This window comes from Lynx canadensis, chromosome C2, assembly GCF_007474595.2.
Source record: "Lynx canadensis isolate LIC74 chromosome C2, mLynCan4.pri.v2, whole genome shotgun sequence".
In the NCBI taxonomy this organism is placed as follows: domain Eukaryota; kingdom Metazoa; phylum Chordata; class Mammalia; order Carnivora; family Felidae; genus Lynx; species Lynx canadensis.
Window position 1 is genome coordinate 111418099 of NC_044311.2, and position 15783 is coordinate 111433881.

The window sequence follows — 15783 nt, forward strand, 5'->3', positions numbered from 1 at the left end:
CAATGTATATATACCAAATCATCAGGGTCATACAGTTTATATATCTTACAGTTTTATTTGTTAATTATACCTCAAAACAAGCTGAAAAAAGGTAGATGATATTTGCTAAGGGAAGTGCTATGACTATTCTTTATATGAACAAACTAGTTGTACATAATAAAAATTATTTTAGGAGACAGAAGAGTAAACATTTAAAAACCACTGCTCTATGAGATATGAACTAAAAAGAATACAAGCACAATGACAAAGAGAATTTTTCCTTAGGTTAATAGTTTCTCCAACACACAGAATTTTTGGGAAAGACACTGTATGTGGAGCAGGTTGAGGTAATAAGTCTGTGTTCTTTGTTGGAGAGGCAATGTGATACTGGGCTTTGCACCTTCCTGACCTATCTCAGCTTAAATTTCATTGCTGTAAAACAGAGATAATAATCCCAAACCCTATAAGCTTACCATGAGAATTAGAACCAACAGATGCATAGACTTATTTCAGTGCTTGGCAGAACCTCATTGGCACTAAATAAAGAATGGTAGCTACTATAGTCTCCTGTTTTTTAAGTCTTTGGGCTGGGTGAGGAGAATCACAAATTGGAACTGAAATTATTTACTGCCTTCTTTAGGTGAAAACTGAGCTACTGAACCACCACCTATGATATGTATATTGAGTAATTTTTTAGTAGTTTGGATGATATTCAGCGATTTTAGTCATGGTCTCCTACCTGGTGTTCTCTGTGAAAAAAATGGATGGCCTTGTAGGTCAGGAATACAGGCAATGTTCACAGATTGGGGTATGATCAATAACAAACAACTGGCTGAGTTAATATTCATCAGAGTACCATTTCTGCAAAACATCTAACGTGTAAATAGTAAAGCCTTCCTACCCATAGTCAATCCTGGCATCACCTGGGAGCTTCATACAATGCAAAATTTGAGGCCTATCCCCATCTACTAAATGGGAAGCTGCAATTTAACAAAATTCTTAGGTGATTCACATGCATCTTAAACCATGACAAGCACTGGTAAAGAACAGGCCATTTGCAGGGAAGATATAATCACCAGGTATATATATATCTCAGGTGGGAACTTTCTGTTGCACCTGCTTAATTAAAGCTGAGTAAGGTGGAATGATGGCGAGTCTAACTCTAATGACAGACTGACATATATAAATGTCCATAAGGACACACATTCACTGATAACTGGTTCTCATCTAGGGGTGATTTTGTGCCCTGCACCCCCCACCCTGCCAGGAGACATTGGGCAAATAATGTCTAGAGATATTTTTTGTTGTCACAACTGGGAAGGGCTGCTACTGGCATCTAGCGAGTCAAGACCACAGATGCTGCTAAACATCTTACAATGCACAGCACAGCCCCCCACAACAAAGAATAATTTGGCTCAAAATGCCAATAGTTCTGAGGTTAGAGAAACCCTAGCATAGACTATACAAACATCCCTACATACAGGTGTCTTAATTGGAACTATTCATGAAAAAGGAGCAATAATTTGACTACACAGCTCTGAGGGTGTGAATTTTGGATCTGGGCATTCTGCATCACAAAGTCTGTGCTGCTTTTAACACTGTGAGTACCCTGGTTAAAAGCTCTCAAAATCATTTATCTGCTTTTGCCAGCAAACCCAGAGTCAGTGATAATCTGTATCAGCATATAACGTCAGTCAGCATCAATGCCTAAAACCCATTATGAAGCAAAGAAAAATAATGGAAATAGAAAATTAAGGTACTATTTCATTTCAAACCCAATCCAACTGAAGAAGAAAGCAGGCTCAACTTTCTTGAGGACCCTCAACTCCACACCTTGCTTAACCCAAAGACACTAACAGTCTATACGTTCATTTTCAAACATCCACAATCCCTTGTCTGCAATTTTAAAAATATAAGAACACTTTTTTTTTTCCTAAATTGTGGCAGAATTTCTTATCTGAACTCCTCTGGCAGCAAAGCCTGAAGAGATGTAAGGCTATTTATTATCTCAGTTATCGCATGGTTCACCACAGAAGTATTAGGAGGTGGTGCCACAGGCTTGGTGGGAACTGTTCTATATGACAGATGTTCTTTAGTGCCTTTCTAAAATTTGAAAAAACTACAACTTCGAAAACATTTGGCTTCAAAAGTTTGGATATGTAATTGTAGACCTCAAATGACTAAACTACAGTCAATAGCAAATATTTGCTAAAAGTTTTCATATATATTTGAAAGAAAAAAGATACACACACACACACACACACACACACACACACACACACACCCCTGCATTAGTAATTAGCAGTATAAAAATTAGCTTTCTATTTCGGGCACTGTGTACAACCAGCTGGACTTGCAGCTTCAAATCCTATAAGGACTTGCTAACTTTGCACAGAAACATCTTTCTTCAAGTCCATAAACTAACCTCAATCTCAACCTTCAAATACTTCTGGATATACGACAAGAAATAGTGAATGATTTAGGGTAAGCCCTTTCACTCTACCAAAAGTGCTAATTCCAATTCAGAAGTATAATCAACCTCTCTCAATCTCTCAATCTCTCTCTCTCTTTCACACACTCTCTCTCTCCCTCTCTCTCTCTCTCTCTCTCACACACACACACACACACACACAATGTGCAATAGCAGTACTGGCACCCAACTGGCTCTGAGAAGGTTCCATCAGGGCCTCTCTTCTATCCTCAATTCTCACTGGTTGCTGGCCCTATGCTCCTGCCTGAGTTGATGGCTGGGGGTACAATTCCTTCTGCATATAAACTCCTATTTCTCTCCCTGACAGGTCTTACCTGACCAGCCTGTTGACTGTCTTATGATGTGCTCATGGGATTGGCCCAGGGAAATAGCAGGTTGTTAGGAAACAAGTAGTAAGGAATTACTGAAAGCAAATGTATTCAAATTATCAGTTTTATGTGCCTACCTTGTAAGGTGAGGCTTGGGAACATAAGGGGATGCCAACTGATTTCCAGAAAGCATGAAAAAGATACATGACCTTGCAACCATGATGAAAAAAGATGCATCATGCTTACTGTCAAAAACAATGAACACAATGGAAACAATTTAAATTTCTTCAAAATCTTTTTTTTTGCCAGTTACAGCTCTGCCAAGATTCACTAATCACCAGTTTTAATGCTTTTTTCACTGCACTGCAAAATAATCTTCCCTCTTTTATATACTAAGAAAATACATGCCCTTCTCATGAAAATTATATCACACATGGTATTATTTAATAAGTTAAAACAAATCCTGAAAAGTTTTTTTTGTGAAACTATTCTTTAATAAAACTCTAAGAACTGTGATGTAAAGAGGGGAAAATACTTCACTGCAATTATGCTCAGAGCATTGTTAAATATGATTCTAATGCTAAGGGTGGGAGGAAAGAAGTGCTTTGCCAAAGTTTCTGTAACTGTTTCACCACCAAAGCAGTTTGCCCATGGACTTTACTACCGGGTTGTGAAGTACCATGACCATTCAGGAAGGAGACGCCATGTTTCTCAGGCTCCCAGGTGTCTCAAATAGAGAGTGGGAAAGGGCGAGAAGCCAGGGGCAAGCCTCCTTGCCAAGACTGTGGATGAATCATCATCAACTCCACCCCAGCATCCAGCTCAGCTTCTTCAGAATTTCACAGGCTACAGCCCTCGAGCCAGCCTCCTGTTAGGTTCTCAAAACAGAAAAAATAAAAGTGGATCCTCCCCACAAAACAGTTGGGAATCCTTACATTATACAATTACCTTAAACATGTTCTTCTTGTGTAGTTTAATTAAAGAGTAGATTAGGATCTTAAGAAAGACTTTTCCACAAAGACTCTTCCAAATTAATTTCCTTTTAAAATGTCCTTTCAAACCCTTAAACAGCTTTAAAAAAGAAGTTTTATGGCAAGGATTAAAGACCTGCATTGGATAATTAACTCATTCTTAACAGAAAAGAAATAGTAATTATGAACTCTTTATGCTTGATCAGAAAACAAATATTTACAACTTTTCATCCACGACAAGTCCTTTAATTCAATACTTCAGGGATTCCATTCTGTATTAGCTTCTGTATAACAATACTGCAAAGCTGTAATGACATCCTCTATAATCAGCCCATTCCCAATGTAATTAAGAGTGCCACAGATTTAAAACTGTGACCTCACTGCTGAGGAGAAAGGTGTGTGGAAGAGATAATTTATATTGCATGTAAAATGACATCCTGTTATGCCAACAAATTTAAAAGTAAAAGAAAAAAGTAACATTATAATAGTCATCATTTAAGAGGGAGTTATTATGTTCCTGATCGTAGAGTTTTTCCTCCGTCATTTCTACCATCTGACTCTAATTGATAGACTCTTTCCTATCAAACTGTATGTTCTTCCCATGTTACAAAAATTCTAAACCCCTTCAGATGCCTCTCAATTCCCCTCATTCAACTACAGTCACTATGGGGATAAAGATATATATGAAGTGGGTGATTCCTGGCAAAATGTCATGCTAGTGTAAACCAAGTTTAATTGGCAGAGAGGTCCATCAGTGAAGCACATAACTTCTAGGCAATGTGAATAAAATTTTATCTCAATTTTATCTCTCTTTATCAAGAAACTGAACACCAAATATAATGTATACATATTATAATGGTTCAAGCAAATAATTTTATCAATATAACAATAACCACATTAATAAAAAGAACATCAATAACCCTAGCAAATGCTTATTATTATGCACCAGCACTATGAGACTCTTAGATCAATTATCTCATTAATTTTCACAAATGGCTGCTGAGATAATACAATTATTGCCTCCATTTTCCAGACAGGGAAACTGATGCTCAAGGATGCTAAATAACAGCTCAGGTTAATTAGCTGGTAGAGGAGGGCCAATATTGAAGCCAGGTCAACTTGAACCTCAAACTTGTATCTATTTTTACAGCTTTCAGGCTAGACGGTCTACTAGTCTGTTCCACAAGCTAGCTAGCTATGTATGTATGTATGTTTATTTGAGTGAGAGAGAGAGAGAGAGAGAGAGAGAGAGAGGAGGAGTTCCCAAGCAGTCTCTGCACTGTCAGCACAGAGCCCCATGCAGGCTCATGAACCGTGAGATCATGACGTGAGCCGAAGTCTGATGCTTAAGTGACTGAGCCACCCAGGTGCTCCATACACTAGCAATTTAAACCAACTATTTTTGCCTTTACTCTTCCACTAAGGCTCCTGGTGAGCTACAACTGTTACCAATCAGCAAGGGGGTGGGGGCAAACCACCTTGTAAAAGCAAAACAGAGCTGTTTATCAAGATTCTCCTTGCCAGTCAAGTACAGGAATTCCTTTCCATATTCTGTATAGCTGATAAATCTTTCTAAATTACATAAATGTTTAGTCACAGCTGGGAAGTTGCTGAAGTACCAATCACACAACAGAACGCACTCTTGTATTTTGCAGATTAAAGAAGCTAATTGACCAAGAAACTGAGTCCCAGGAGAAGAAGGAGCAGGAAAAGGAAAAGAAGGTCACCGCCCTGAAAGTGGAGCTGACCAAACTGAAGTCTTTTGCTTTGATGGTGGTGGACGAACAACAAAGGCTGACGGCACAGCTTGCCCTTCAAAGACAGAAAATCCAAGACCTAACCACAAGTGTGAAGGAAACACATGCTAAACTAGTCCTCACTGAAACCAGAGTTCAGGAAGAAGAGCAGAAGGCGACCAGACTAGAGAAAGAACTGCAAACACAAACCACAAGGTTTCACCAGAACCAAGAAACAATTATGGCAAAGCTCACCAATGAGGACAGCCAAAATCGCCAGCTTCGACAAAAATTGGCAGCACTCAGCCGGCAAATCGATGAATTAGAGGAGACAACAGGTCTTTACGAAAAGCAGAAGAGGAGCTACAAGATATAAAAGAAAAAATTAACAAGGGAGAATATGGAAACTGTGGTATCATGGCTGAGGTAGAGGAGCTCAGAAAACGTGTGCTAGAAATGGAAGGGAAGGATGAAGAACTCATAAAAATGGAGGAGCAGTGCAGAGATCTCAATAAGAGGCTCGAAAAGGAAACATCACAGAGTAAAGACTTTAAACTTGAGGTTGAAAAACTCAATAAAAGGATTATGGCTTTGGAAAGATTAGAAGATGCCTTCAACAAGAGCAAACAAGAATGTTATTCCCTGAAATGCAATTTAGAAAAAGAAAGGATGACCACAAAGCAGTTGTCACAAGAACTGGAGAGTTTAAAAGTAAGGATCAAAGAGCTAGAAGTCATTGAAAGTCGGCTGGAAAAGACAGAATTTACCCTAAAAGAGGACTTAACTAAATTGAAAACGTTAACTGTGATGCTGGTAGATGAAAGAAAAACAATGAGTGAAAAATTAAAGCAAACTGAAGATAAGTTGCAAGCTGCTTCTTCTCAGCTTCAAATGGCAGCAAAATAAAGTGACGACGGTTACCGAGAAGTTAATTGAGGAAACAAAAGGCACTAAAGTCCAAAACTGACGTGGAAGAAAAAATGTACAGTGTCACCAAGGAGAGAGATGATCTAAAAAACAAACTGAAAGCAGAAGAAGAGAAAGGAAATGATCTCCTGTCCAAAGTTAATATGTTGAAAAATAGGCTTCAATCATTGGAAGCAATTGAGAAAGATTTCCTAAAAAAAACAAATTAAATCAAGATTCTAGTAAGTCCACCACAGCATTACACCAAGAAAACAATAAGATTAAAGAGCTCTCTCAAGAAGTGGAAAGACTGAGACTGAAGTTAAAGGATATGAAAGCCATTGAGGATGACCTTATGAAAACAGAAGATGAGTACGAGACTCTAGAACGTAGGTATGCTACTGAACGAGATAAAGCTCAATTTTATCTGAAGAGCTGGAACGAGTTAAAATGGAACTTGACAAGTACAAGTTAGCAGAAAAGACACAGTCCAGCCATGAACAATGGCTTTTCAAAAGGCTTCAAGAAGAAGAAGCTAAGTCGGGACACCTCTCAAGAGAAGTAGATGCATTGAAAGAGAAAATTCATGAATACATGGCAACTGAGGACCTGATATGTCATCTCCAGGGAGATCATTCAGTTCTGCAAAAGAAACTCCATCAACAAGAAAACAGGAACAGAGATTTAGGAAGAGAGATTGAAAACCTCACTAAGAGTTAGAGAGGTATCGGCATTTCAGTAAGAGCCTCCGGCCTAGCCTCAATGGAAGAATCATCTCTGACCCTCAAGTATTTTCTAAAGAAGTTCAGACAGAAGTAGTAGACAATGAGCCACCCGATTACAAGAGTCTCATTCCTCTGGAACGAGCAGTCATCAATGGTCAGTTATATGAGGAGAGTGAGGGCCAGGATGAGGACCCTAATGATGAGGAATCAGTGCTGTCCTTCAAATGCAATTCATCTACCCCCTGTCCTGTTAACAGGAAACTATGGATTCCTTGATGAAATCTAAGGAGGGCCATCCTCAGAATGGAAAAATACAAACTAAACCCAATGGCAACTTCATGCAACCTGGAGATCTAGTCCTAAGCCACACACCTGGGCAGCCACTTCATATAAAGGTTACTCCAGACCATGTCCAAAACACAGCCACTCTTGAAATCACAAGTCCAACCACAGAGAGTCCTCACTCTTACACAAGCACTGCAGTGATTCCAAACTGTGGCACCCCAAAGCAAAGGATAACCATCCTCCAAAATGCCTCCATAACACCGGTGAAATCCAAAACTTCTGCTGAAGGCCTCATGAACTTAGAGCAAGCATGTCCCCAATTACCATGGCAACCTTTGCCAGAGCGCAGACCCCAGAGTCTTGTGGTTCTATAACTCCAGAAAGGACAATGTCACCTATTCAGGTTTTGGCCGTGACTGGTTCAGCAGGCTCTCCTGAGCAGGGACGTTCCCCAGAGCCGATAGAAATCAGTGCCAAGCATGCGATTTTCAGAGTCTCTCCTGACCGGCAGTCATCATGGCAGTTTCAACGTTCAAACAGCAACAGTTCAAGTGTGATAACTACTGAGGATAATAAAATCCACATTCACTTAGGAAGTCCTTACATGCAAGCTGTGGCCAGCCCCGTGAGACCTGCCAGCCCTTCAACACCACCACAGGATAACCGAAACTCAAGGCTAACTAATGGGGCACTAAACAAAACAACCAATAAAGTCACCAGCAGTATTACTATCACACCAACAGCCACAACTCTTCCTCGACAATCACAAATTACAGTAAGTAATATATATAACTGACGACTCTCACCCTCATCCAGTCCATAGTGATATTATTGCAAGGAACTCCGTCCTTTTTAATTATCCCTCCACATCCCCCAAAAGACTGACTGAACTTGTACTTTGGGAAGGTTTGTGCATGAACTATCCAAGAGTATCTGAAACTAACTAAGTGTTGCCTGCATAGTCCTATCAAGTGTGCACTTACTGTATATCTTTTCATTTACATACCTGTATGGAAAATATTTACTCTGCACTTGTATAAATACATCTTTATGTATTTCATTTTCCATAACTCACATTAATTTGACTGCAACTTGTCTTGATGAAATACTTTAACATTTTAAAGCAGTAAATAATTTGTTATTTTTACCATTGCTTGCTGAATTTTTTTTTTTTTTTGGTCATTTTGTGTTATATTTTTGCAATGTGTAGTATTTTATTTTCTGTTCAAAAGGTGTATTCATTCTTCCTTAAAAACAAACAGCACCTACTTCCCATTTACAGTCAACTTCTGATCACATGTATTAGAGGAAGAGGAAGTGGTTCAATAATAAAGTTTATGTCTCTTTCTTTGAAAAGTGAACTATAAGATCTCTCAGGAGCAAACTTAACTTCCCTTCTTGAGATGTATCTCAATATCCATGATGACCAGTAAAGTTCTTAGCACATATTAAGAACTTGATAAATGTTTACTGACAGTAAGTGAATTATATAATATTAATTTGCTTTTCTAAGCACATATGAGCTGATAGTGAAAGTAAAAAGCTTTGAAATGTGACAGAAACCAGAAAAAGCACATTTGAAAATACAAGTTACCTTGACAATCAAGAGTTGACTGTATTTCTTCTACATATGAAAACCCCCATAAAACATAGATCTATCTATCTATCTATCTATATATAGATAGATAGATAGATATTGCATCCACATCTGAAATCAGCCACTATGATATATACTCTTGAACACTGCTTCAAAGCAAAAGTGTCATTCTTGTCCTTCTTTCCCATCCCATCTTTTCCCATCTTTCTATTCCTAAAATAGTTTGGATTATTTAAGATATGTGCTTTCCTACCTTGTTTGTAAGTCAGCTATACTCAGAAGCTTACAATGTAATTGCATTTCTCCCCAACCTCTAAACAAGCAAATAAAAGCCAAGATAGCTACAAACACAAGTTATAGAAAAGGCATATTTTTTAAAAAATCATACATTATGTTAGTTAAGGAAAGTTTCCTCTATGATTATTGTTATGCCATTCACAAGGTAAGTGAGAAAAACTCAGCCAAAGCATCCTAAGAATTCTGATACCTACCTTATAGGACTCTTTGAGCATGTTCTGTATTTCCATAGTAGAGAACAACAGTTTTCAGAGGAATGTTTTAAAATTATAAATCTGGTCTCCATATCACATTCCAAAAAAAAAAAAAGGTTTCAGACAAGGTAGCTCGTTACCATTTTCCCTTTTCCAACCTCTTAACGGTCTAATTTACTTTGGTCAATTTTATGCCAGTTACTGATTTTAAACACATCCATTTAGACACCCAGGCAAACTGTGAAGTTCTTTAGAAGTAAAGAAATCTTCCATGATTATCATCCGTTCCCTGCAAAATCAATTTCATGATAGCAAAGCGAGGATTTGTTGACAGAAACACTTCCATGGTGATGAACTGCAACACCAATGCTGTGGGCTTGCATCATCATTAAATAAATTTGGATGAAAGCTGAGGCTGGTGATGATGAGAAAGCTTCTGTTTAAACACATTTATCTTGGGAATCGGCAGTGACCCAACTGTATACAAAATACATGATGGTCTAAATGGTTTTCAAAACTACTTTTATTTTTAAGTCACCTTGGGCTAGAACTTAGAAGGAATGGCATACTTAATTTTACATCTTTCAAAGTAGACATTGATAATCCTGCTGCATAAGATGTTTTTCTAGATAATAATCAAGAGAGGTACACGTAACATTTTGGAGGGTGACAAAAACTAGGAAGAATTAAAGAACAAAGTCTTTTGCAGTACTTCCCAACCTTTGTCAGATAATGGCACAAAAAGAAAATATGCTTCCGCAGCACTGGATACAATGGAGAGGTAGAAATGAGCAACCGATAGGTTCCTGTTGGCTGCCCCAAGTGCTGAGGGGGAAGATCCATTTCTGGCACACCTATAACTAACAGAGTTTGAAAACTCTGGGCTATTCAATAGTTCATCCATTTGGTAAGGATTCAATTTCTTATGTGAGCCAGAACAATTCTCTACAATAATGTTAACACCACAGGATCTGTGTTTCATGATTATAATGAACAAATTCTCATTTCATCACATGCTCTACATATTAACTATTAATAGGCATCTGAAATGTAACATTACCAGAAGTTTACTGGACCTCAAGGAACCGAACTTCTCTTAGAGGTTCCTCTACTGGGAGGATTATTTTAGTATAATAATTCATATCAGCATCAAATTTAGAAATACTGTCATACTCATAACATATAGATTATTAAAAGTGTTACTAATTAAAATTTATGGTAAGGACAGCATCATTTCTGATAGAAAACATCTTCCTTTTTCCATAAAATCTCACATTTAAAAAAAGCATCTTCCCATTCATACGTCCTAGATCTTTTGTCCTTAATTTCAAAATTAAATTTTTCTATCCATGTGTGTGTTTGAAAGGTTACAGAACTTTCCTTTTAACTCATATATACTCACAGAAGAACCTTGAAAAGTAGGAGAAAGGAAGTGACATTGGAAAATCTTCATATGAAATATGTGAGAGTGAAGGTTTGTATTCTTAGAATAGGTCCATGGGAATCTCACAGAAGATAGTTTTTATAAACATCTGATAAAATCATAATTTCCTTTCATTTCATTTCATCTAAAGTCCCAGCTTCAGAACCAATTTTCATTTTACTCAGTACCTCCAATTCTTTAACTTTTTAAGCTGCAGCATCCCATCATAGATTTAAAGACTTCACCATATTCTTCTGTCCTTTTAAGAACAGTGGCAAAACTTTCCTTTAGGATGCCTCCATTCTCTGGGGGCACTGGCAAAAATAAATCATCACCCGTACTAGGACAATGTGCATCACTGTAATTGGATCTTTACATATAAAGGAAGATCTCTCTATATATGTTCAAGATGATGAAAGGATTACATAAATCTACTCAGGAGGTCTCTGCAATTACATCTCACATTGCCAAGACATCAGGCATAGGTCTTCATGACACTCAAAGGATTAAAATTATGTTGCATTGTAAGATGGTCATAAAGGGGGTATTTCATTAAAAATTATTTAGGCTTGAAGCCTAGGATTTGATGATCTTTATTGACTGAGGTAGAACTCCAGACAAAAGCATGGTTTTGGGTAGCTTCTTTGATTCTGAATCTCTATAATGTGAGTTTTCTTTTGAAACTTGTTTGACAAAGGCAAGGAAAAGATCTTAACAACATTCTAGTTACCTATACATGGTTCTATTATTGTTTTTTCGCCAAAATCATTTTGCTTTGTAAACTAAGAGAAAACATAATCAGGCAAAAATGCATTGCCCAAAACATTAAGATCTGTGTTTCTCAAAGTAAAATACAAGATACATGTTTGAGACTCCCAATGTCCCACCCAGATTCAAATGGAATCTGTGAGGGTATGGCCCAGGAAGCTACACTTTTAACAAATTACTCTGCTGATTAGTATGCACCCTAAAAGTAGTAATGCATTATTTTTAGAAATTCCTATATTGACAGACATTAGCAAATGTGTTTCTTACTATAGTCCTGTTCAGTCAAAATAATTACCCGTCCAAGGAAGTGTGACTGTTCCGCCCTCTGGTGGCTAGCATGACAAACAGCTCATTCCTCAGGTTTTCTTTTTATTCAGAAAAAAGCTTAATAAAAACTACCATTTTATAAGGTGGGAAGGTTCTCAGGTTTATAACTGTAGCAAAGCATAGATGCCTGAATCTTCAGTTGAGCAGTAGCAGGCTGTCTGACCCTACAAGCTGTTTCTCCCTGAGATCCCAGGCCCTCAATAACCCTACGGCATTTCTTGGGAATTGTCCAGAACACACATAAAGAGAGCTGTTTGGATGAACCAAAACAAAGGACTCCATTCACCTTAGAGCACAGTGAGGCAAATGCCAAGAAAGAGCAAGAAAGATAAGTGGTTCAATAAAGTCCCCAACCCTAAACCGCCTTAAATTCATTTTCATTTAGATTACACTCCAAATCCTTTCCTTTCCAACTGATGGAACTTCCACTGTGCAGTGAAATATATCCCCCAAGGGCAACACACTAGGGGTAAGGAATCCTTGGGGAGTCTAGCAAGTTAACTGGCCAACATTTCTAAGTACTTATCATTGATAATGAATTAACACCGTTCATATGGCAGCACATTTAAATATGTCAACATTCTATCAGGATACCAGTTTTTATACTTAAAATGGTGCTATAAAACTGTACTCTGGGCTAACCTTTGGCATAGCAATCAGCTATCCTAGGATAATCTTCTTTTCTTTACTTGTGGCTTCATTTAAAATTTCACTTATTTTTTTTTTTTTTAAATTTTTTTTTTTTCAACGTTTATTTATTTTTGGGACAGAGAGAGACAGAGCATGAACGGGGGAGGGGCAGAGAGAGAGGGAGACACAGCATCGGAAACAGGCTCCAGGCTCTGAGCCATCAGCCCAGAGCCCGACGCGGGGCTCGAACTCACGGACCGCAAGATCGTGACCTGGCTGAAGTCGGACGCTCAACCGACTGCGCCACCCAGGCGCCCATAAAATTTCACTTATTTTTTAATGAAATTATTATCAGAGAAATAAAATTTGTCTGATTAATTGAGGAAGTTTTTGAAAGCTTTTTTACTTTTATTTTAGTAAGTTCCTTTCTCCCCTTATAGCCAATGGTCTATCTGATATTTCTGTAACATTACCTAGGATTTTTTTTTTTTTTTTTTTTTTGCCTCTGAGTTTTGTTTTGCTTTTGAAAGCCTTGTCATCTTTGCATAACTAACAATGTATACAGGCCCTAGACCTACAAAGGCTGTCTCACTCTGTGCCATCCCTTAGGACTCTGGAAAGGTGGAATGGGTTCACTGACAAACCACTCATATGTCTCAGTGACATGCAGGATATTTCTCTTCAAAGCACCACATGGATACAACTGGTTAATACACTGATCATGACACACTTGACTGCTACCTTCTATCCAACATTGGGGCAGATATGGAGACAAAAGATTCACTGTCCCTGAAGAGCTTATTATTCTGAGCAAGGAAGGAGACAAGAAACAAGAGTATGAGACAACATTTAATCAAGTGGCAACTAAATTCACACAATAAACTAGAGATTAAGCAGGACTACAGTAGACAAGGCTTCACAGAGCAAATGAGACTTGAAACTGGTCAAGGAAAGATTTAGATAAGGGGAGTAACTGGTTGGGAGGGAGCATTTGAGGCTGGCAAACAGAAGATCAGGTTAGTTCATGCCTTTCCCAGTCAGCAATGCAGCTCTAAAAAGTCATTTAGTTTTTGTGAAATAAAGACAACTGGACTTGGTGATCTCTATGATCATATCTAGTTCTAACTTCCAATGATTTCTGAATTCTTTCCAAGTCTCAACACCCTCTTTTAATCACTTAAAATTCCTTTGAGAAATAAGTTTGAGCATAAATAAACAAACCAATTATCTACATGAGTTTCCTTTCAGCCATTATACTTCTCCTTCCTCATTTTCCCACTTATAGGTGTCCTAACTACTAGATGGTCTTTAAAGATTTGTTTCTTCTTTAAGATTCTATGAATTAGCCTTTTAATCCTCAACATATCAGCTCTTTTCTCATTAGAGCAAAGTTTTGCAACCTCAGGACTATTAACCGTATGGGTCTGGTGATTCTTTGTTGTGGAAGGATGTCCTGTGCACTGTAGGACGTCTAAGAGCATTCCTGGCTTCCACTAGATGCCAAGTAGCATCTCCCAACTGTGACAAACAAAAATGGCTCCTGACATGGCCTAACTGTTCTCTGCAGTGTAAAATCACCTCCATTTGAGAACCACTGCATGAGAGAGAGGGACTACCTCTATAAGCCAGTTCCTCTTTTACATGACTTGCTGTGGGGAAAAATCTGACAGCTCATTTGAAAACTCTTGTGTCTGGTATGTAGAGATGAAAATCTTGAATCTGACTAAATATAAGCCTCAAAGCAACTTTAAAAATCTGCACTGAAGAGTTTAGTTGCATAAGGATTGTTTCCACTAACCTGGACAGATTGGCTCAAGGCATATGTGTATTTGAATATTTGTATTTGTGTTAATACCCTGTACCTTTGTTTCAATACAGATATAAACTAATGTTTTCAGATAAGCTTCCATTTCTCACACGCCTTCAGGGGAAATAAAAGTCTAGACAACCAACCACATTTGCCTTAGTGGGAAAAAAATGGTTTCAGGAGGATTCCTAAGAACTTAAGAGATAACCCTTTACTGTTTAGACCTTTCCAAAGAGTCCTCTTTCAGAAATTTCAACTCCTTCTGTAGTAGCTTATAACCACCAGAGGCACAAATGTCTATTAGAATACAAGCTTTCTTCATTCTTCAACAAATCACCTATAAGAATGAACCAACAAATATATTTATGAAGCACCTAATTTACCCAGTGCTATGTGAGGCAGTTATGGAAGTGTAAGATTTAGAATCTAGGGTGGGAGTTGAGGACTACCTTAAAAGGTAATTAAGAGCACAACACAGAGAAGGAATTCTACAGAGAGTAAATACTATAGGAATTTGGAAGAGGAGCAGGTTACTCCGGGGACAAGGTTCAGGGGTTAGGTTTCAGACATAGATGAGATTTGAGCAGGGGCTGGGAGATGAGGAAGACTAAGATAAACAGAGGACAAAAGGTGTTCCAGGGTACTGTCAAGTGACACCAATGAGACAAGAATGAGACAAAAGCAGAAATGTGAGGCCAAGCAAGAGAGGAGAAAACCAGAGTTCAAGGAACAATGAGCAGGGTAGTGTGGCTTCAGCTCAGATGGTTGGGGTAGGGGTAGGCTTGAAGGGCCTGGTCCTGTCAGACTGTGAAGAGCCTTGAATACAATGGCAGGGAGCACTCTGTGTCTTCAGTGAAGACTTCTGGGTAGTGAGATAATGGAAATAACTAATCCTTTATACACTATCATTTCATTTCACAACAACCCTATATATCACCACAATTTTAAAGATAAAAATGTTTAATTCTGAGATGCAAGGAAATTGCTTCAGGTTGTTCTATTAGTATGTGACATGAGAAAGATATACACAAATTTAATTCTGTTGTCCCATTCTCTTCCATGGCAACATACTGAGAAGCTACCTCAGTGCAAGTGGGAAGCATAATAATTGCCTTTGATCCTCTCCATTACTTAAGAGCATAGACGGGATGTCTAACATTACATTCTTGCACTCTGTCTCACAAGTCTGCCACTTATCCAGAACACTCAGAATTCCCCTAAAGACACACAGGGCTTTCTCCTACCCCCTCCCAGCTGTTCCACATGGATAATTTTCTCTTCTCTCATCACGTGATCCACACTGAAAGATCTGGCTCAAGCCTTACCTTTTCTGAAACTT

General features: G+C 38.2%; 2 protein-coding genes across 3 annotated transcripts in view; one reads left to right on the plus strand and one right to left on the minus strand.

Moving 5' to 3' along the window:
• FILIP1L (filamin A interacting protein 1 like) overlaps window positions 1–8553 on the plus strand; it is a 95391-nt gene extending 86838 nt beyond the window's left edge. The window contains 9 exon segments of the mRNA XM_030328390.1: window positions 5405–5814; window positions 5817–6379; window positions 6381–6430; window positions 6432–6606; window positions 6609–6813; window positions 6816–7100; window positions 7103–7387; window positions 7390–7707; window positions 7710–8553. Coding sequence (XP_030184250.1) covers window positions 5405–5814; window positions 5817–6379; window positions 6381–6430; window positions 6432–6606; window positions 6609–6813; window positions 6816–7100; window positions 7103–7387; window positions 7390–7707; window positions 7710–8197 — 2779 coding nt within the window. The 3' untranslated portion in view covers window positions 8198–8553.
• CMSS1 (cms1 ribosomal small subunit homolog) overlaps window positions 1–15783 on the minus strand; it is a 390723-nt gene that overhangs the window by 354070 nt on the left and 20870 nt on the right. Inside the window, exon 1 of one of the 2 annotated variants that reach the window (XM_030328389.1) lies at window positions 9490–9594. The exons of the other annotated variant lie outside the window; for it this stretch is intronic. The gene's annotated coding sequence lies outside the window, so the exon portion shown is untranslated. Of the gene's footprint in view, window positions 1–9489; window positions 9595–15783 lie in introns of those variants that run through there. 2 annotated transcript variants of the gene reach the window in all.